The 23370-nt window shown below is 35.6% G+C and overlaps 1 protein-coding gene across 1 annotated transcript; it reads left to right on the top strand.

Annotated features, from left to right (window-relative positions):
* Window positions 1-287: 287 nt before the first annotated feature.
* LOC149202791 (CASP-like protein 1U1) lies at window positions 288-2897 on the top strand. Its single transcript, XM_089400045.1, has 3 exons — window positions 288-563; window positions 2206-2326; window positions 2418-2897. Exons 1-3 carry the CDS (start codon window positions 337-339, stop codon window positions 2646-2648), a joined length of 579 nt encoding a protein of 192 aa, XP_089256171.1. The 5' UTR covers window positions 288-336; the 3' UTR covers window positions 2649-2897.
* The last annotated feature ends 20473 nt before the right edge of the window (window positions 2898-23370 follow it).

The raw sequence follows: 23370 nt of genomic DNA, 5'->3' as shown, positions 1-23370 counted from the left end.
TTGTATATAAATTATTTAACATGATTCCCAATACAGACGAAGTTTGTATATAAATTATTTAACATGATTCCCAATACAGACAAAATTTGTATATGTCACTGAAACTTAGTTAAAAATTATCATTAAACACTTCCAACCACCCTAACTATACATCATTTACCAAATCAGATTTTTATATAAACACCAGAATTTATGTTCAGTCGCTTTCACTAATAAAGAATTATGTGAGCTTATAAATCGTCCACGTACGCACCTGTGCTGTAATATATATCATTATCGGTGCTCAATTCTTGGTATGTAGAGGAACTCACATTTTGTGGTGGCAGGGAAGAAAAAATGGCATCTCAAGTGAAGGTGGGTTACTCAGAGACTGAGAATAACTCCGGCGGGGATAATGCGCATAGAGTTAATAGCAGTTTCTTTGTAGTGGATCTCATCTTCAGACTGCTGGCAATCGGCTGCACATTTTCTGCTGCAATCGTTATGGGAACGAACAAGCAGACGGTGATACTTCCCATCGTTGGGCCATGGCCTGCCAAATACCAATATTCGCCTGCCTTCGTGTATGTGGGTGGGAGGATATTAGATCAGCTTAGCTCAGTTATCTTCACTGTATTTTTACTCTCATATAAACGGGTTAAATAAGTAGGTAGATACCGGTTTAAAAATATTGTTGGTCTTATTCTTCCAAAACCTTAGGTTTATAAAAAAATTAATCAAATTTTGGCCTCAATGGTATATGGATATTATAGCATTATTAGTTTTTAAATCTCTGAATATCTGAGCAATGCATATGTATTGTATATATAAATAATGCATATGTATTGTATATATAAATAAGTAGTAGAAAGGACAGCAAGTCATAACTTGGAAAGAGGTATACTTTATTGTTGGAAGTGTTGGAGCATTTGTATGTGTATTCAAAGAGAAGCATATTTCATTTCTCCATTGTCAACGATTTTTTATTTCATGAGTTTACTTAATCTATCACCAAGCTCTTCTTTATCACTAAATATAGAAAATTAACCTACAAGATGAGACTCTCCCAAATAAAGCCCGTTAGTATATGTGTCCATGATCATGTTACACCAAAGAATTCTAGTTAATATATTTGCATATGAATGATCCTGTATTATTATTATGATGGAATAGAGGAAAATAATCTATTAAATAGATTTTATTATTATATTAAATGTGATGATATTTTTTTATTAATTTTTTTTTACAAAATAAATATATTAAAAAAAATTATATTAATGTAATACTAAATTTTATAGATATAATATTTAAGTTTTATTAGTGATAAATTTATTTTAATTTACGATATACCAAGTGTCTAGAGGATCAAATCTCGGGATCAAATCTCTTGAGATGAAATTGATCTTTCTGGGGTTTGGTAGATCTAGAGTTAAATAATATGTAGGTTTTATCACTGATAAACTTATCTTAACTTAGGATGTCCCAAGTCTCCAAGTCCGTGGAGAGATCAAATCTCTTGAGATGCAATTGATCTTTCTAGGGTTTGGTAGATCTTGAGTTAAATTGGGTTAGACTCGTTTAATTTCCCCGTTTAAATAGATTATATTCCATGTTATTTTCAGCATTCAATATCATGAGTTCTCATAAACCTAAAGCTCAAAAACCACCTATAACTTGAACACCTCAAATTTATCTAAATTACTTAACAAAAATTAATAAAAAAATAATAACATATAATTTATTATTATTATTATTATTTTAGTTTGAAATTATTTTTATTTTAACCTAATATTTTTAATTTTTTATTTAATTTATTTTAGCTAAATCAAAATATTTTTTAATTTAATTTATTTTAGCTAAATCAAAATATGACCATTCTTAACCCAACAATTAAATTATTTACTTATATAAAAATAACATAAACATGACCATTCTTAATCCAATAATTAAATTATTTACTTGTATAAAAATAACATATTTATAATAGAAATTCTTTTATGATATAAATAAATAAAAATTGTACAATAAATTAATACACTAAATGACTTTTCTTTCATGATACAATGTTAGATGATTGTCAAAGTTTACAAATTACACATAAAACAAAATTGCGTTCAATGAATTTGGAAAAAATCGTTTCAACTAAACTACAGTTACTATTATTAAATACTTAAATTTCTATGTTGTTGCATGTTGAGATCTTCCCTATGATATGTTGTTTTGCAGGTTCTTTGTAGTGGCGAATGCAGTCGCCTGTGGGTACACAATGCTTTCATTCATCTTCTCCGTAACAGGCAAATTCGCCTCCTCTACTCTGTCAGCCTTTCTTCTCTCTGTCACCGATTTGGTAATGCATTTCTCCTTTTCTTTGCTATGAAGCTATGAAAGCTGCGTTATCAATGTTCAAATCTCGAATTGAATTTCATACTTGTGTGCAGGTGATGGTGGCGCTGGTATCGTCGGGCGTCTCTGCAGCGACCGCCATTGCCTACGTTGGATACAAGGGAAATTCTCACACTCAGTGGCAAAAAATCTGCGGTATATATGATCGGTTCTGCCACCATGGAGTTGGAGCTCTAGTTGTTTCGTTTGTTGGTCTCGTCATCTTTATGGCGCTCAGTGTCATGTCTGTTTACAGTTTATACAGACGCACGAACTCGGCCCGTTGACCGTATTAATAGAATGATAACATTGGCGTTGGTAAATTAACAGCGAGACCTGCTACGCTTTTAAAGGCGTGCTGTCTAGCTGGAATTATTAATTACTATTGGATTGATAGAATATCTGCTACAGTTTCGGTCAGCTGTGGAGCTGAATTTCGAACCAACCTCCAAACCAAGATCACCATTTTTACTTTGTTGAATAAAATATTTGTATTGTGTAGAATAAATTTAATAATATTTTGGGTTATGATACTCGATACTGAATTGAAGAATATTTGGTGGAATATTTGTTGGGATTTATGATGTGTTTTAATGTTTATATAGTATTATTTGCTAGATAGGTAAGGGAATAGTTGATTTTAGTGTTATTTTTCATATTTTTTAGTGTTAAAATTAAGTGGAAAAATTTGAGATAAAATCTTGATTTGTGTTATTTAAATTAGGTTTTTGACTTTATATATGGATTCAGCACCCTGAAAAACTCTTAGACCTTTTCAATTGTGCAGGAATTACCCATTAATTTTGTGATTTCAATAAATTTCTATCAAATTTTAGAGAAATTAGACCAAAAAAACTCAAAAAAAAATATTCCACCTCAATTAAAAAATCATAAATTCAAAAAAATACTGAATATTTTCATTCATATACACTGAGCACAATAGTTCTGTAGTCAACCATGCTAAGGTTTTCATTATCAAAAAAATCAAATTTACGAGTAAAAAGTCTAAAGGATTTCTTTTGGAAAATCTGAAAACTATAAAATTTCATGCCATAATATCTCACTACACATCAGAGCTCTTACAATTTAAATCATTGTCAAATAGTATTAAATTAAATACATTCTTCTATCCTGAAGGCGTGCCTTCACTCCCCAATTTCACTATACACCAGAACCCTTATTTAAAGCATTGTCAAATGGTATTAAATTAAAAATTAAATACATTCTTCCATATGGAAGGCGTGTGTGTCAGAGACTCAGTGAAAAGTTCATTAATTTTCTTCGCGAGTTTTATCAATCATAAAATTCGAGCTTTACTCATGCCAACTAGTTATCACTGCATTCAATTTATTTATACATGAGTTATAGTTTATAGTGTTAACATATAGGTGTGTGTCTTTTGTTGTCATCATTATTTATTTCTACCATGTCATTTACTAATGGTTAATTTGTTTAACGAGATTCCAATCATTTGAACTAATTACTCGAGATAACCCTCGTACTAAGAAAAAACGAAATTGCCCTTACCACAGTAACAGTGCTTTGAAATCTGCATGCTCTGTCTTCGTCTGTAAGGATAAGGAGATAATGAACCTGCATATCCCACCTCAGATAAGGAGACTTCCATTTGCGAAAATAAGAACAGAAAGGCCTATGCATTGATTGTTGCATCTTTAAATGAAGAGGCGAGTCACCATATTTCACCATTTTCAAATTCTTTTGAAGCCTTACAGAAGTTTAAGGAATTGTATGACTCACACTCTAAACTTGAAGTTGTCCAATTGAAGATTAAATTGTTCAGCCTTGAATTAAAAAATGATGACACTCTTCCTTTAGCATAAGAAGTATGATCTATTATGCATGATATCAAAACCACTAGTGTTCAAATAAACATTCCTCTTATAGCTTATGTCAAGGCACTATATCCCACTTATTCAAATTATCTTGAGTCATCGCAAGTGAGTGGAAACCTCAAGGAGATTACCTTTGACTCCCTTGAGAAGAAGTTTTCTAAGAGAGAGAAGGCTTTTGAGAAGAATAAAACTCGTTGGTATTTTGAAGAAGCTGTGTGTCTTTCACATAAAGAGAATAATCATGCACAATGTTCTTCTAGAGGAAGAGGTGGCCAAAGAGGAAGAGGAATAAGGAATTTTAGAGGCAGGGGGTAGAAAGTTCCAAGGAGAAAAGTCTGATCTTCATTGCATACGATGCAATAGAGATGGACATGATGCATCCACATGTAAGTTTCCTTGGGACAAAATTGAGCAGGAAAGAAGCGAAGCCAAAGGTAAAAACAATGACAAAGGGAAAGGTAAAGCACCTGAATCCTCTCATTATGTTGTGGCACATTCCAATATTAGAGTAACTAAAGACTTATTTAATGCTTCACTTGCTTCTTAGAAAAATGATTGGTTGCTTGATTCATGGGCAACTTGGCACATGAATTTCAGAAGAGGTTTTTTTGAAGAATTTACTAAAAATGTTGATGGAGTAGTATAATTTGCAGACAAGTCAAAACTCGAGCCATCAAGGCTTGGCACAATCAGGCTCAAATTGCCTGGTCTTCCAAACTTTATTTTGCATGATTTTCTATATCTCCGAGAGCTAAGGAGAAACATGTTGTCTTTGGTACACATCCGATAGCAAGGACACTCCATTGATATGTTTGATGGAAAGGTTGAAGTCAGAACAAAATTATATCACTCACTTTTCATGACAGGGATAGAAAGAGAAAGAATTTTGAAGATGCAAGGAACCTCTTCTCATGCAAAAAACTTCTCATACAATTCTCATTATGATGAAGATACATTACATCAAGTATTTTATGTCATGCTAGGTTTGGACACTTGAATTATGAAAACCTTCGTATGTTGAAGAAAAGTAGTGTTACTGGTTTGCCTACAATTCCTAGGAAACTTAAGCAATGTGATGCTTGTATTTTAGGAAACCACAACAAATAACCTTTTCATGATTCACATTCCAGATCACACAGAAAATTTGAACTTATTCATTTAGACTTATGTGGCCCAATTCCTATTCCTTCTACAAATGAAAATGAATATATGATGACATTTATTGATGACTACACCATAATGTGTCGGGCTTATTTATTGAAGAAAAAATATGATGCTTTTCAAACATGCAAGAACTTTCATGCATGGATTGAAAATGATGCACAATATCATATTAGCTCTATTCACGTTGATAATGGAAAATAATACACTTCAAATGAATTTGAAAACTATCTTCGCCAGCATGGGATCAAACATCAAACAACTGTGCCTTATAATCCCCAATAGAACGTAGTAGCTGAAAGAATGAACGTGGAAATCTTAAATATGGTATGTTCCATGAGGTTTTTCAAGAAAGTAAAATTGATGTTTTGGGTTGACATAGTTCTATGTGCTGTGTATGTAAAGAATAGGTTTCCATCTAATGATATTATAAACAAGGCTCCTTATGAAATTTGGTATGGCCACATTCCTTTGGTAAAGCATCTCAGGGTCTTTGGTTCGACCTGTTATGCCTTAATACCTAAGGAACAAATAAGAAAAAATGATGTAAGGAGTCATAAGTGTATATTCTTGGGGTATTCAAATACCTCCAAAGAATATCGTCTTTATGATGAAGTTAGCAAGAATTTTGTAGTATCTAGAGATGTAATCTTTCTTGAATCTTCCAAGGCTGACAATGTTGTTAAGCAGCAGCTTGATCACTTGGATAGATTCAGACATGAAAAGTATTTTCAAGAATTTCATAATGAGATTCCACATCTTGAAGGGGGGATTCCTACACTGGATCAATTTGTGGAATATTATTTTGAAGCACTCTCCCCCCCACATGAAGCTCCAATCACTAATGACACTTTGGGTGATGTGATTTACATAATTGGGAGACTCAATCTTGATTCAACCCCGACTCAGTCAATTGAGCAGCCTAGGCCATCTCAAAAAGGTCTTCCAAAATGGCTGACAAAGACACCTGAAAGTGTTCATCCTGATGAGGTTGGAAAGACAGGAACAAGGAGCTCTACTAGACAAAATGGAGATGATGTAGAAAATTTTGATTCACCTGTTGGTATGGATGTTTCTTATGATTGTGAACTGAATTTGTCTTCAGATTTTGAAACAACTTCCTTCAAAGAAGTTGCTTCTCATGATGAATGGAAAGAAGTGAAGCAAAAAGAGTATGATGCCTTGATAAAGAATGGAACTTGTAAGCTGGTTGATCCTCCATTGGGAACCAAACATGATAAAGAATGGAACTTGTAAGTTGTTTGATCCTCCAAATATTGTATCTGATCCTTATAGAATTCACATTTACTGTATTTAACATATAGTTGACACTACTGCAAAGTTTGCAATACTATCTATAAATGATTCTTGTGTTCCTCCATATTATTAGAATAGATCATAATATTGTCAATAATGATCAACACGAATTTTCCAAGGTAAGGATGGAATATACTATTCATAAGACTCATGATGGTGGTTAGGGTGTTCATAAGCCCAAAACTTAAAACCAGAAATTCATAATGTCCATAACAAATTCTGGACGTGGTTTTGTAGATATCCTCATCCCTTATCCATATTTGATGGTACTCAAACTACAAATAAATGTTTTAAAATACCGTAGTGCTCTTAACTTGGTCAAATAGGTTGTCAATTCTTGGCAGTGGGTATTTATTTTTGACAATCAATTTATTCAACTATCGGTAATCAATGCATAGTCTCAAAGTTTTTCCCTTCTTCTTAACAAAAAGGACAGGGGCTCCCCAAGGTGACACAATGGGGCGTATGTAAGTTTTGTCTAGTAATTCTTGTAGTAGAAATTTCAATTCAGTTAAGTCTCGTATACTCATCTTGTAAGGTTCCTTGGACACCGAGGCAACTCCTGGAATTAGTTCAATAGTAAAGTCTATTTCTCATTTAGGTGGTGATCCAGGTATCTCCTCAGGAAGAACATCTACAAAATTTTAGATTATTCGTAGGTTCTTTAGTGTTGCTGTTTTTTTCCTTAGAATTGGCATATCCCACCTGCACTACTAAATTTAGAAGACTTTGTGAATACATTTTCCTAATTGGCAGGTGGTGATCAGTCTTAACTACAAGGGCCTCTTAGTACCTTGGACCTCACATCTAGCCCGAGTGTCATTCAAGAAAATAATAGTATTTTCTTTACAGTTTATAAGAGACAAGTGAGCTTCCATCCAATACATACCAATTAAGACATCGTAAGATCCTAGGGGTAAAACATTCAAAGTTTCCTTTACAAGTTGATCCACTAACTCAATTAAACAGTTCTACACTTTTAGCCACCACTGTTCTTTTCTCCCTTATGGTTAACTGAACCAGCAATGGGATTTTAAAATTATGAACTTGTAACTGACATAGTTATACGACCTTAGGACTTATGAAACTTAAATTGGCCCTAGGGTCTATTAAAATGGAAGCAATATTCTTAAGCAACTTACCTTAAAATTCAATCATGTTGGGTTGATATTCCGCTTGATGATCCTCCAATGCAACATTGATTTTAGGTATGTTTTCACCACTTTTCCCACTGTTGAAGCTTCCTGTATGTTGATTACCTACTCAAATACTCCATGATAGGGATAGTTCTTGACATAATGTGGTCCTCTACAACCCTAGGATTGTAGGAATGGTTTTTTTAGATGACCACCTTCGAGTCTCGTTGGTTTTTCTATAGATTTCGATTCATTATGTGGTCGAGGTTTCTATTGATTCTTCTGCACAAGTTCTCCTTGCTGGCCTTTATAAGAATTCTTGAAATTAACAGTTCTATTTATATTTTGCATATTTTTCTCTCCTTTCTTAGTTGCCTAGGATTTACCATTATCATTCTTCTACATTTGTTGATAACAATTCTGAGTCTTTCTTACAACATCGTCTATATTTTTAGGATTATCAAATTCTAATTGTTCCTTTATATGAGCTATAAGGCTACTAATGCATCTGTGTACCTTAGCGTTTTCTTCACGTATATAAGGTACATATTGTAGTAACAAGGTGAACTTTTCCACATATTCATCCATGGTTTGTTTGCCTAACCAGAGATCATGGAATTATTTCACTTTATCATCATATAATCATTTAGTCATATATATTTTTCCCTTGAAATGTTTCTGGAAAGTTTCCTAGGTAACTAATTGTTCATCAATTCCATGTACCTCCTTCACTTCATCCCACCACAGGGCTTCCTTTCCCTGTAGTTGATAAATTACTAACCAAGATTTCAAATTTTCATCGTAATCATAAATTTGGAAGTACTTATTCATATTATCTAACCATGACTCTATTTCCTCTTCAACTTCACCATCATAGCTTTGGGGTTTTATCTTTTTTAGTTCCCCCTATAATTCCACCTTCCTTTTCTTAGCTCCTTTATGCATCTTACTCCCAAAAGAATTTCCAAACTCTCTTTCATGTGTTTATCGATCATCCTCTATTTCCTTTTTATGACTTCCCTCAGGTATACTGAACTCCCTCCTCTGATAGGAATCTTGTCCATTTCCATTTTCAATACTTGGATTGGAGTTTCTGTGATTTTCCCTGTCTGCCACGCTTTTCATGATGCTTTCTTATTTGTGCGTCAAACATTCATTATCTACTCTTAGGTTTTCCATTTTATCATTTAATTGTTGTACTCTCTCCATCAGCACAACATTGGTATTCCGAGACTCATTTTCTAATTGAATCCACATTTTTGTGTTAGGCCCCACAAAAGGTGTTGAACCAAATCCTACAGGAGGTCTTGTTGGCAGTGCAAATGTTGCACCACTTCCTCTCCTCAATTTCTTCCACATTCCCTTTCTTCCCTGGTGAATTATACAATACAACTTATTCATCATTTTGCCCAATCAAGCCACAATGTAGCAACCTGAGTTCTGACACCACCTATAACATACCCTAGTAACATTTTCTTTTATTTCAATTGGTAAATCTATCATATCATGATGATAACGAATTATACATATATGTTTGAATATATTAAGTTTCATTACCATAAAATTAATTCTTTCTTATTGTCTAAGAAATTAATGTAGGACAAAGGTTCTACCCATTATACAACTACCATCAACATTTAAGTTTATGATGAGAGGTTGGTCATGCATTGTGTTATCACAAAATCATGCACTGAAGGGCTGCTGATCAAGAAGACTTTGAGTAACTATTTCAAACCAAACTTTTGGCTGAGGCTTAGCCTCCTCAGCCTGAGAGGGCTCTCTCAAAGGGTTAAAGATTTTGATTAAAGAATAAGATAGATGGCTAACTCTATGGTTTGTGATTGTATATGTTTATAGGTTGAAAGATGAAGGTTGGCTACCATTGGGCTATGGAGTCAAAGTATGTTCAGTACCACAGCAAGATCAGCTTAACATGAAGTCAGGGCATAGAGAGTTTTTATACATCAACAAAACAAAGATACAATGCAAGGAAACACAGTTTATAAATACATGAAGGCAGTTAGAGCATCATTGATGAATTCTAAGTAACATGTATTCATACCACTGCAAGTAAGTGAAAGAGGAAAGCCATGAGACAATAGGACATTAAAAACCCTCTTTGAATCCTGAGTAGTGAAGCCAAAACATTCTACCTAGCATGGAAGTCAAGGCATTATAGAGTTCAAGTGCAGAAATGCAAATATAAAACAGTGAAACACAGTTAGTTTATCTATGAAGGAAGTCAGAGCATCATTGATGAATTCTGAGTATCATAAGTAAACCTCACTGCAATGTAAGTATTGGAAGATGCCATCAAAACAAGAACATACAAGAACTCTTCATGAATCTTGAGTTGTCTAAGTAGAAATTCTGCATTAGGTTAAAAATATACACAGTCTGCACATAGAGCAGCAGTTGAGCCAAAAAGTCTCCAACCCTTTGCTAATTCGACCTCTTGCTCTATATAAAGCATTTACAATTAGGATTCCATCATCCCTCATCAAGAGAATTCGAATTTGCCATCAGTGACACCTAATGACACTCAAAACTAACTATTAAATGCAAAGGACAGCTAACTAGGAGTCCTAGAGACCTAATACAACTAGGAGTGTAACTCCTTATTATGATTACAACAAACTTATCTAAACATTTAAAGCATTCTTTGACACCTAACACTCCATGAGGTCGAATTTGATGAAGCCTCCCACGTGGTCACCCAACTGCTGATGAGAAACCCTAGAAATTAGGGAACATGTTTCCCTGTTTTTAGGGTTAGATCCTTGAAAATTGCAGAGCCTTTATCTCTTCATCCATGACACATTTTACGAAAATGAAGGAGGTTTTTGTAGCCCATGTTGTCCAGAACAAAAACCTCTCCTGGTTTTTGAAAATATTTCTCCAGCTGTCCAGAAACTGTCCTTTAACAACACGTGGCAAACATGGAAAAATCCGTTTTCTGAAATTAGGGTCTCAATGAAAGCTTCTTATCTCCCAACTGAAAACACATACGAATAAAGTGAGATAGGTTATTGTAGCTGGACATGTTATGAAGAGAAACCTCCTTCAGAATGCCAATATAGCCTATCATGTGACCAGAAACGGATTTTTAAAAACACTACTAAAACCAGTAGACAAAGCTTGACTTTCTGCAGTTTCGTAGCGCAAGTTTAACCATAAATTCCTCCCACCTCAGAACGAATTTGAAGAAACTGAAAGAGGTTTTTGTAGTACAGCATGTGGGGAAGAAAATCCTCTTTCAGTTTGCAAAATTAAGTTCTCATCTGCTCAGGAAAGCTTTTAGAAATTAACTAGTAAAAGCAAAAAACAGAGTTTCTTCAGCTGAAACAGGCTGCTACAGGGGTTTCGCAGCGCGCTGCGAAATCACCTAAAAGATGTTGCGCTGCGAAATTGCCAAAAATGATTTATGTGTTTTACCATCAAACAAATGTGAGACATTTGGCATTGAAATTTTGTCAGTGATAACAGTGGCTCCACTTGGGATAGTGTGCCCTTGTGGTACACTAAGAACCTGCAGTTCCAGTGCCTTGTAAAATTTATTTGACAAACATCTTCTTTCAGCTTCTTGAACCTTCACCTCGGGCTTAAGCTTGATGATGACTGTGGGAAAAAGAAATCTACCACTACTGAAAAAAATGCTCAGTCAACCTTGAGCTTATTTGCACTTTCCTACCTACCTACCCTATCAGCTACATTCTCCAATTGTAGCTCAAGGAACATGAAACTTCCAATGAAGCCAATCATCAATCTGATCTGAAACTTGGATCTCCTTACTGTGCTTGAAGCATAAATAAACCAGATACTGAAATAACCAAGGAAGCATGAGGAGCAACTGTTCTTCAAGATGAACATATAATTGGAAGCCTGAACAGTAAATCTTTTCCATGTAGTCAGCTATAGGGTCAAAAAATACATGGTTAGTTTGATAATCATCATAACATTCTATCTCTTTAGACAACTGATCCTTAGCCACACAAAACCCCTTTGATGTGCTATCCAATTTGCTATTTGACAAGCTATCCAACTGCTTTTCTGAATCATTCCAACAAACAATGGAATTTTCCTCATTATTATCATCATTCTTTGGTGTAAGCCGCTGCAAGAAATTACAAAAATGAACAATCTTTTCCTCTGCCTGAGGGTCATAAAAAATTTCTTCCAACATTTCTTCTTGGTGTTTGTAATCATGTTCATTTTGATAATGATCCGAAGACTGACAAGTCTGCTGCATCTCTACATCAATATCAGAGGATTGAACATGGTTTTCATAAGTAAACCCCTGCTGATCTTCATGCTGCATTTCATGAGATGTTGTACTTTCTTCTTGGTGCTGAAATGCATTGTTATGAAGAGCCTCTAAAATTTCTTCATCCATAAACTCATCATCATCATAACAATCCTCCAAGTACTGAATGAGATTTAAAGAATGTCTACAACAATCTTTGAGCAACAATAAGGAAGGATGACACTCTTTATACATGTCATAGAACACATTATGGAAATCAGCAAGAGAAGATAATGAACCATTTTCCAAAATTTTATACCAAGACCATGCTTTTCCTTCTAAAGTGGCCATAAACATCCTCATGAGACAATCCTCAGGAAAGTGAACCTTAAGATTGCGTACATGCATATGAAACCTAACCAAATGAAGAGTAGCATTGTCTTTCTTTTCATCTTTGAATATCGGAAGATCCTCTAACCAATCAACCTTTGGCATAGGATTTGGAAAACCAGGGATATGAGACCGATTCATAGGAGCATACCTGGCATTCATTCTTGCAGTGGAACTCATCTTGTAACTTCATCAAGCTACTGATCTTCTAGCAGTGGAGTCACCTTCTAATTTCTTATTTGATGTGTGGAGTCGCCAAGGTAGTTTTGCAGCCTCAAAAAGATGTCTGAGCTCCTGCTACCTTCAGAAGTTCAACCATTGATTTCGGGAATGAATAGACTTCAGGCTCCCGGCAGACGCACCAAAATGTTATCACAAAATCATGCACTGAAGGGCTGCTGATCAGGAAGACTTTGAGTAACTATTTCAAACCAAACTTTTGGCTGAGGCTTAGCCTCCTCAGCCTGAGAGGGCTCTCTCAAAGGGTTAAAGATTTTGATTAAAGAATAAGATAGATGGCTAACTCTATGGTTTGTGATTGTATATGTTTATAGGTTGAAAGATGAAGGTTGGCTACCATTGGGCTATGGAGTCAAAGTATGTTCAGTACCACAGCAAGATCAGCTTAACATGAAGTCAGGGCATAGAGAGTTTTTATACATTAACAAAACAAAGATACAATGCAAGGAAACACAGTTTATAAATACATGAAGGCAGTTAGAGCATCATTGATGAATTCTAAGTAACATGTATTCATACCACTGCAAGTAAGTGAAAGAGGAAAGCCATGAGACAATAGGACATTAAAAACCCTCTTTGAATCCTGAGTAGTGAAGCCAAAACATTCTACCTAGCATGGAAGTCAAGGCATTATAGAGTTCAAGTGCAGAAATGCAAATATAAAACAGTGAAACACAGTTAGTTTATCTATGAAGGAAGTCAGAGCATCATTGATGAATTCTGAGTATCATAAGTAAACCTCACTGCAATGTAAGTATTGGAAGATGCCATCAAAACAAGAACATACAAGAAATCTTCATGAATCTTGAGTTGTCTAAGTAGAAATTCTGCATTAGGTTAAAAATATACACAGTCTGCACATAGAGCAGCAGTTGAGCCAAAAAGTCTCCAACCCTTTGCTAATTCGACCTCTTGCTCTATATAAAGCATTTACAATTAGGATTCCATCATCCCTCATCAAGAGAATTCGAATTTTCCATCAGTGACACCTAATGACACTCAAAACTAACTATTAAATGCAAAGGACAGCTAACTAGGAGTCCTAGAGACCTAATACAACTAGGAGTGTAACTCCTTATTATGATTACAACAAACTTATCTAAACATTTAAAGCATTCTTTGACACCTAACACTCCATGAGGTCGAATTTGATGAAGCCTCCCACGTGGTCACCCAACTGCTGATGAGAAACCCTAGAAATTAGGGAACATGTTTCCCTGTTTTTAGGGTTAGATCCTTGAAAATTGCAGAGCCTTTATCTCTTCATCCATGACACATTTTACGAAACTGAAGGAGGTTTTTGTAGCTCATGTTGTCCAAAACAAAAACCTCTCCTGGTTTTTGAAAATATTTCTCCAGCTGTCCAGAAACGGTCCTTTAACAACACGTGGCAAACAGGGAAAAATCCGTTTTCTGAAATTAGGGTCTCAATGAAAGCTTCTTATCTCCCAACTGAAAACACATACGAATAAAGTGAGATAGGTTATTGTAGCTGGACATGTTATGAAGAGAAACCTCCTTCAGAATTCCAAGATAGCCTTTCATGTGACCAGAAACTGATTTTGAAAAACACTACTAAAACCAGTAGACAAAGCTTGACTTTCTGCAGTTTCGTAGCGCAAGTTTAACCATAAATTCCTCCCACCTCAGAACGAATTTGAAGAAACTGAAAGAGGTTTGTGTAGTGCAGCATGTTAGGAAGAAAAGCCTCTTTCAGTTTGCAAAATTAAGTTCTCATCTGCTCAGGAAAGCTTTTAGAAATTGACTAGTAAAAGCAGAAAACAGAGTTTCTTCAGCTGAAACAGGCTGCTACAGGGGTTTCGCAGCGCGCTGCGAAATCACCTAAAAGATGTTGCGCTGCGAAACTGCCAAAAATGATTTATGTGTTTTACCATCAAACAAATGTGAGACATTTGGCATTGAAATTTTGTCAGTGATAACACATTGGTTACCTTTATAGTGTTCGTGTAGAAATTTTGAATAATATAGCACTTATTAACAGAGATTATCTTGGTTATACACTATTGCGGAATGCTTGCATAATACATAACCTCCTCTACCATTGATCATCAATTTGCAGTATTCAGAAACAATCGCATGCGCACATTGAAGCATCATTCACACATATCAACACAGTATATCATGGGGAAAGCATACAGCTGAAAACCCCCAACTATCTATATATTATATTGATTGAGAACATGTAACAATACATAGTACAATACTCCTCACAAGTACTCAGTACTATCTCCACCTATTACACACAAACTAGCTCAGATCTGAATCAATCACAGGTTCAAATCTCCTCCGCTGCTTGCCTGCCTCCACTGCGCAATTTTGCATGAGAATAATGATGAATGGCTGAACCAAACTTGTATTTCCTTGGCTGAAACACGCAATCCTCATTGGGATTACTCAATCCCATTGATTGTGAAAGATCTCATGCACAACTATAGTCACAACTAATAGCAATCTCAACCTCTAACACCTGTCTCCACTGGACTGTCCATGCACTGAGTTAATTGATGTATTCTTTAGTTTCTTTATGAGTTAATAATTAGTGAATTAATTAATAATTAATTCACACAACTCATCACTAGTGTATTATGCGGTTAGACTAAATACAACTAGTTCAACTGAACACAACTCCATCAACTCCTCAATCAACTCCACCAAACTCAACCACTTGAGTTCTAACTGAAGTCCACCATGCAATAGCTCAACTGACTCATAGGAAAAGCGTATTTCCTTCTGACAGCTACATGTGCCACATCTGTAGCTCAAACTGAAGTGCTCCAAGAGGATAAGATAATGTTTATAGTCCAAAATTATTAAGAGCTAATAATATTCGATTGTTTCTATTTTTAGCCGGGCAGTGTAAAAATAGACTTCGCCCATATGTCTAAAAATAGAAGTCCATCTATTTTTACAAACATGACCAATCATCCACAAACAGCATCCTGCAACTCATAGACCATGATCCATATGTCTAAAAATAGACATAGTCTAAAAATAGACTTTGCGCCAAAAATAGCCTGTGGGCTCACTTAGTGAAGGCAACTCCTTTCCACTAAGCTCCATCATCTTGTTGCATTTTCAACACTCCCTCTCAACAAGATATGGATTATCTGCAACCCTTATCCTGCAACTCTGGAATGTTCTGCATGCAACACATTTGCCCGGTCCACTTGCTCCAACAACACTTGGAACAAAAACACTCCCAATTGACCACTCTATTGGGCTAGGAACATACTCTGAAGCTGAAGCTCTACCTGACCACTCTATTGGGCTAGGAACATACTCTGAAGCTGAAGCTCTACCTGCTACTGACAAGTGCTCCCTCTCTGAAATCTGCGCTACTGCAACATCTCCATGCATCTCGCACCATTGCACACCTCTCTGTGCCACCTAGCATTGTGCAAAACACTTGTGCCTCTCACATTGCTGCAGCCTGCTAGCTATGCGTTGTCCTGGGATTCCCTACACTGTCGCTCTTTGTCGCTCCATCCGCATCTGTCTCTACCCAATCAGTCAGTTCCTGCTACCCCACATCGGGGCTCTCGTAGCAAGGTCTCATCCAAGAGGTTGGGTACCTCAAGGATCCTGCCCCTCCTCCTTGGGATGATCACTCTATATCACCCCACCTCCTACCTGGAGGTATGGCTGCATGTGATCCCTCAGCCCACCTGGCTCGAAGTTTCCCCCTATTGGAGGTCTCTGCATGAGTAGGTGTCTCTACTTGATCTCCTCTCAGCTTCCCTTGTTGTGGCTGCTCCATAACCTCCTGAAGCTGCTGCACCAATCGTGGCTCCTCCACAATCATCTGAGACTTCTTCTGGCTCTGCATGTTGAGAGGTAATATACACTCCCTCTCAACCACCAAGTCTCCATCGGTTGCCTCGTTGCTCAAGGATTTGCATGCATCTTGAACTTCAAGAGCATACAGGTTCTTGACTCGAACCCCTATCTTCCGGGTTTCTCCAATTGTCTTTCCCTTGCTAAAGACAACATCATATCCCTTGTCTTCTAACATCTCCACAGAGATAAGATTCTCCTTCAATCCTGGAACATGCATCACTTCCTTCAATATGAAGGGTTTACTAGACTCCCTCTCAAAAGAAATGGTACCGGTACCGGTCGCACTGTATCTACCATCATCGCCCATCTCGGTGTGCACTCCAAGATCTTTCTCATCCAGATCAGAAAACAAATCTCGATCTCCGGTCATGTGAAAAGACGCACCACTGTCCAAGAACCATACTGATCCCATAACACTTGATACCAAGCATGCGATCAGTGAAAAATCAAGCTCAAACTGCGAGGCTAAGGCCTCTCCCGCTGCAGATCCAGCAACTTGCTTATTTTTCTTCTTCTGTGGACAATTTGTGGCATAATGTCCATGCTGGTGACAATGAAAGCACTTCACCTTGGACATGTCCTGCTTCTTGCCTTCCGCACCAGAATGAGAAGCTTTCTTGTTCTTCCCCTTCTTTGCTTTGGCAGCCAAAGCACAATTTTCTTCATCAGATTCCTTTGATGAAGATCCGTCCCTGGTATTCCGCCTGATCTCCTCTTGCACAATATCAGACCAAAGTCTCTCCCATCCTGGCAATTTCTCTCGACCATTGACAAAGTCCTGATAGGAATGCAAACTCTTCGGAAGACCAAGGAGAGCCAAGCTCACCAAGTCCTCATCATCGACAATCACCCCCACACTTCCCAACTCATCTCGGAATTTGGTGAACTTCGTGAGATACTTGGGCATACTGTCTCCATTCTCACACTTAATGTTTCTGAGTTTATCCTTGAGCGCCAACCTCCTCTGGTCGCTCTTGCTTTGGAATAATACTGTCATACTTTGCACATCAAGTATGGAGAAGCATTTCCATGCAGGCTGGATACAATGTGATCCTTCACGCCCTCCAATAGAATCCTTCGACACTTTGTTGTCTTCTTTTGCCAAGCCTCAGCGTGAGCAGCATCAGTTTGCTTTGGGACCTCAGCATCTATGAACTCCTTCAACCCATTGTCATCTAACACCGCCTCCATCCTGTCTTTCCATGCTATATAATTCGAGTTACCTTCAAGGGCATACTCCAATCGCAATCCGTTGAAAGACATTTCAACTTCGACACCAAGAAAACACTACTGCAAATTTGAATTCCACCAACTCAAAACTCAACCGCTTCTGATCTAAAATTCGTGAGAAAAAATTATTTCTCGTACAGAGATTGACTGTATGGGCATTCACCGGATATCTCACCTTCCAAAAGAAGGATGAATCCAGAGGCTACCTGGCCCAATTACAGACTCTGCCTGAAGAAATAAAATGTAATCACTTTCTGAATAATAGATCTGATGATCAACCTCGCTCTGATACCATGTAGAAAATTTTGAGTAATATAACACTTATTCATAAAGATTATCCTGATTATACACTATTGCGGAATGCATGCATAATACATAACCTCCTCTACCATTGATCATCAATTTGCAGTATTCATAAAAAATCACATGCGCACATTGAAGCATCAATCACACATATCAACGCAGTATATCACGGGGAAAGCATACAGCTGAAAACCCCCAACTATCTGTATATTATATTGATTGAGAACATGTAACAATACGTAGTACAATACTCCTCACAAGTACTCAGTACTATCTCCACCTGTTACACACAAACTAGCTCAGATCTGAATCAATCATAGGTTCAAATCTCCTCCGCTGCTTGCCTGCCTCCATTGCGCAATCCTGCGTGAGAATAATGATGAATGGCTAAACCAAACTCGTATTTCCTTGGCTGAAACACACAATCCTCATTGGAATTACTCAATCCCATTGATTGTGAAAGATCTCATGCACAACTATAGTCACAACTGATAGCAATCTCAACCTCTAACACCTGTCTCCACTGAACTGTCCATGCACTGAGTTAACTGATGTATTCTTTAGTTTCTTTATGAGTTAATAATTAGTGAATTAATTAATAATTAATTCACACAACTCATCACTAGTGTATTCTGCAGTTAGACTAAATACAACTAGTTCAACTGAACACAACTCCATCAACTCCTCAATCAACTCCACCAAACTCAACCACTTGAGTTCTAACTGAAGTCCACCATGCAATAGCTCAACTGACTCATAGGAAAAGCATATTTCCTTCTGACAGCTGCATGTGCCACATCTGTAGCTCAAACTGAAGTGCTCCAAGAGGATAAGATAATGTTTATAGTCCAAATATTATTAAGAGCTAATAATATTCGACTGTTTCTATTTTTAGCCTGGCAGTCTAAAAATAGACTCCGCCCATATGTCTAAAAATAGAAGTCCATCTATTTTTACCAACATGACCAATCATCCACAAACAACATCCTGCAACTCATAGACCATGATCCATATGTCTAAAAATAGACATAGTCTAAAAATAGACTTTGCGCCAAAAATAGCCCGCAGGCTCACTTAGTGAAGGCGACTCCTTTCCACTAAGCTCCATCATCTTGTTGCATTTTCAACAGTTCGAGGTTTGTTATCCATGGGTGGAATGTTTTCGGATTTGTGTATTGATTAAAATCAATATGCATCCTTACTCAAATTTATCAAGAGCGTGAACATATGTGCCACTTCTTCATTATCTAGAACCCATTGTTATCGCTTGCCAACTAGCGAGTCTGGCTCTTGGGATTCGACACAGATCTACGACTCCTAACACTGTGATTTTGAATATATGTTGGAGAATGTTTGAGGAATTTTTAGAGGTAACTACCCAATTCCCCAACGTTGTTCATGGTTCATTGTCTCTTTATCGCTTTCCAGGTTTCCACTCTGCACTTCAGCTAAGTTCTCATTGATCTTGAGACCATTTCTTCCCTTTCTGTGTTAATACACTTAATTCCTAGGAAGGATGCACTCTCTGGAAGTTGAGGGATTACTAATTCTAGGGTCATCTATTCGTCTCACCATTAGATAAATTTTTAGGTCTATAATGGGCCTCCTAAGGAATATTATAAAATAATAGTAGAAATAATAAAATAATATTAGATTACATCATCAAATTTTAAAGGGAAAAAAGGAAAAACTATTTTTTTAGCTCGTATTTTCAACTTATCTCCCTATTGTTTTACTCAAATTTCAAGCAGGGGCACTCGTTGGATGCAAATTTAATTCCTCACCCCAGAAGTACCCATGTTGCATATTTTTTATGAAACCTACTACACGAAAATGAGAAATACATGAAAAACGTGATTACAATCAAGTTTTTCATGTATTTCTCATTTGTCGTGTAGCAGAGACTATCATAAGTATGAAATATTGGTACTCCTTGGATAAGGAATTAAATTACTTATTTAACGAGTGCTCCCACTTGAAATATGAGTAAAACCATAGGGAGATAAGTTGAAAATATGAGTTGAAAAAATAGTTTTTATTTTTAATATTTTTATTGTTTTACTCCAAAAATGGTGAATCATCCCCCATGGTTTATATCACCATCAGTAATCTTATTATTTCCTATAAATTTTATCTTAGTTGTACATTTTTACTTTGAGGCTCATTTTAGACCTCAAAATTTCTCTAATGTGAGGTTCAGGATGTAAATTATCAGGGTTTCTACCTTTTCCGTCATGTACAATTCTGATATCCTTTCCCTTTCATTGTATGCACTCATAATTCATTTCTATAAAATTTATAACTCTTATTTATGTCTGTGTATTCTCACAGGATATGGTTAGGGTTTATACAACTACGTTGATGGGAGTGAAAAATAGGTCCATTTTTCCGGTAAGTCACTCCCTGTTTTCATTTTTTATTCTAGTCTCATATCCTGGCTAGGTTAATTTGACAGTGATTTTTCTTGTTAGGGCTTTCTACTCCTTTCTCAGAATGTCATGCCTATGTTAATTCTCATATATGGGTTTATTTTATTTTGTAGGTACAGTGTTCTAAAATCACTACATTTCACCTATCTCTCATGCCTTACTTCTCCACACCCATCAGTGACAGTTTGTTATTTCATCTCTAATCTAGGTGTGGTTATGTTCTTGGTTAGGGTTTTTGGTAGTTGATTATTTAGCAAATATTGCAAGGTTTCTTAATAGTATAGAAACTCTTAAGAATTTATATAGTATGCAATATTTAGTTTAGATAGGGATTAGGGTCATGACAGTGCCCTAAGCTGTATTTCATGGACTCGGTTGACTACTGTTCTTAATTAAAATCTTAGATTCTGAGTGTGACTATGAAAGAAAACATCAAGATTTATTTCCCTTTTTTTTTTTCCCCGGGGGGGCAGTGGCGGGGCTCATTGATTTATGTAATACTATGCATCTGTTTTACTTGATTTCATGGGACTGGTTATATGCCATATTTTGCTGGACGAGATTATGAACTTATGGTACTATTATTTCTAGTTTAATTTTCATGTTGTATGCTTGACACAAGTTCTCACCCTTTGTGCAGGACTAGAATTTTTCTTCGTTTCATACTTATATACATTAGAGAAATTTTGAGGTCTAAAATATGCCTCCTAGGGAATATTATAAAATAATAGTTGAAATAATAAAATAATATTATATTAACTCTCATCAAGTTTTGGAGGGAAAAAAGAAAAACTATTTTTTCAACTCATATTTTCAACTTATCTCCCTATGATTTTACTCAAACTTTGAGTGGGAACACTCTTTGGATGAGTAATTTAATTTTTCATCCAAGGAGTACACATGTTGCATAATTTTGATGGATTCTACTACATGAAAAAACGTTATTACAATCACATTTTTTTTTTAATGTATTTCACATTTTTCGTGTAGTGGAGTCCATCAAAAGTATGCAACATGGGTACTGCTTGGATGCAAAATTAAATTTTTCATCCAGTGAGTGTTCCCACTCAAAATTTGAGTAAAATCATTGGGAGATAAGTTGAAAAAGTAGTTTTTTTTTTTTTTTTTTTTTTTTTAATATTTGTATCTTTTTACTCAAAAAATGGTAAATCATCCCCATGGTTTACATCATCATATTGGATGCTATTGGTTCTTATAAAGTTTATTTTTGTTGTACATTTTTGTTTCGAGGCCCATTTTTGACCTCAAAATTTATCTAATGATTTAGATTTGGGGTGTGATGAACCATGTCCCGAAAAATATATCATAAAGTTATACTATAAATTTGATTGTCTAAATGAAGGAATTAAGACTGTATGAATTTCTTTTGATTCTATTTTTTTTCAAATTAATAAATTATAACTCTTTAGTTAATTCCTTACATAGAGTATTTAAGGATACATGTTCTTTATTATGTAATTCTTTGATTTGTCTATTCTTGTCTAGTTGGTATATAATGTTTATAATTCATGCTTCTTTCCTCTGTTATTAATTTTATGCATTTGGGAAGTCTACGAGACTGTCCCCAAGTTGCTGGTAACTTGACTCGGCCTAAGGACTAACCCAAGTCCCCTTAGTTATGTTAATATTTTCTTGTACCATAATGAATATTATTCCTTGAGAGTCATTTTCAAATTTACTGCCATATTCCAGAAACTATACGTTCTCTTTATTCATACATTTATAAAAAGAAACATGAAATCTTTACCTTCTTATGTAATTCACAGTTTCTTTGATACAACACATTAACAATGTCAATCGTACCTCACAGTTTGAATTTTATGTAACAAACATAAATTTTATTTTAAAACAATTCAAGAATTGATAAACCATATAAGTTTTCCTTAATACTTATATGTTTCCTCTTTAGTCAGCCACAAAATCCCAGGGAAAGGAATGTTCCTCCCAACTTATGAGAACCAGTGACACCGTTTGTACTCCCCCCGAGCCAATTTCATATTTAGCACATTTTCAAATTTAAAACCTTAATAGGTTTTCCCAAAGACTACCTGGTCCCAACCAGCTTTAGTCAAGGGTACTTAGACAAAGTTCCACTAGCCAACCAGTTCAGGAACTTTGTGTCTGGAAGTGTCGCACCTCCCTCTACAACGTCCGAGGTTTAATGATATATGAGTCTCTTTTTTCTCTCAAGTTACCTCAGGTCTCTCATACCCTATTGGCTTCATTTTTCCCTTCTGAGAAATTTTGTCTCAAGAGAGAGAGGTTGGGCACACAACTGGTTTAGCCCGTGATTGTCTTCCACTGTCTTTGAATATGAAATTCACTTTTACATTACCTTAACCGTAACTTTGTACCTAACCCTTTTTGAAAAAAAGAATACTTTTGTAATTAAATTTAAACATTCACATTCACATTCAAAATCTATTCAGTTTAAATATACATTAATCCATATCCATAGTAAAACAAAGTACAATTCACCTGTCAAACTTTTGATTTCATTGAATCCCTACCGAATTCTAGACAAATTAGATTATAAAATAAAGCAGAAAATTTTCCAATTTTTTTTTTAATTTTTAATTTTTTAAATTATATTGCATATGATTTTATTGATGCATTAAAAAAAATCAATTCAAAATCATTTTTTCAAAATATTACATTTATTGATGTATATTATATTAAATATGATTTGTGTCGTGTCAATGTAGAATGATATATTACTTCAAACTATTGAATTTATCGTTGTACGTTATATTAGATGTAATTTGTCTTTGAGAGTAATGAGAGTAATGTATGTTATATTACATGTGATTGTGATTTGTGTTATGTAA

Source organism: Pinus tabuliformis, chromosome 2_1, assembly GCF_031772625.1.
Source record: "Pinus tabuliformis cultivar Carrire ecotype Pingquan chromosome 2_1, CPIR1, whole genome shotgun sequence".
Classification (NCBI taxonomy): domain Eukaryota; kingdom Viridiplantae; phylum Streptophyta; class Pinopsida; order Pinales; family Pinaceae; genus Pinus; species Pinus tabuliformis.
The sequence above is the reverse complement of the archived record's forward strand: the minus strand, read 5'-3'. Positions and strand labels throughout refer to the sequence as shown.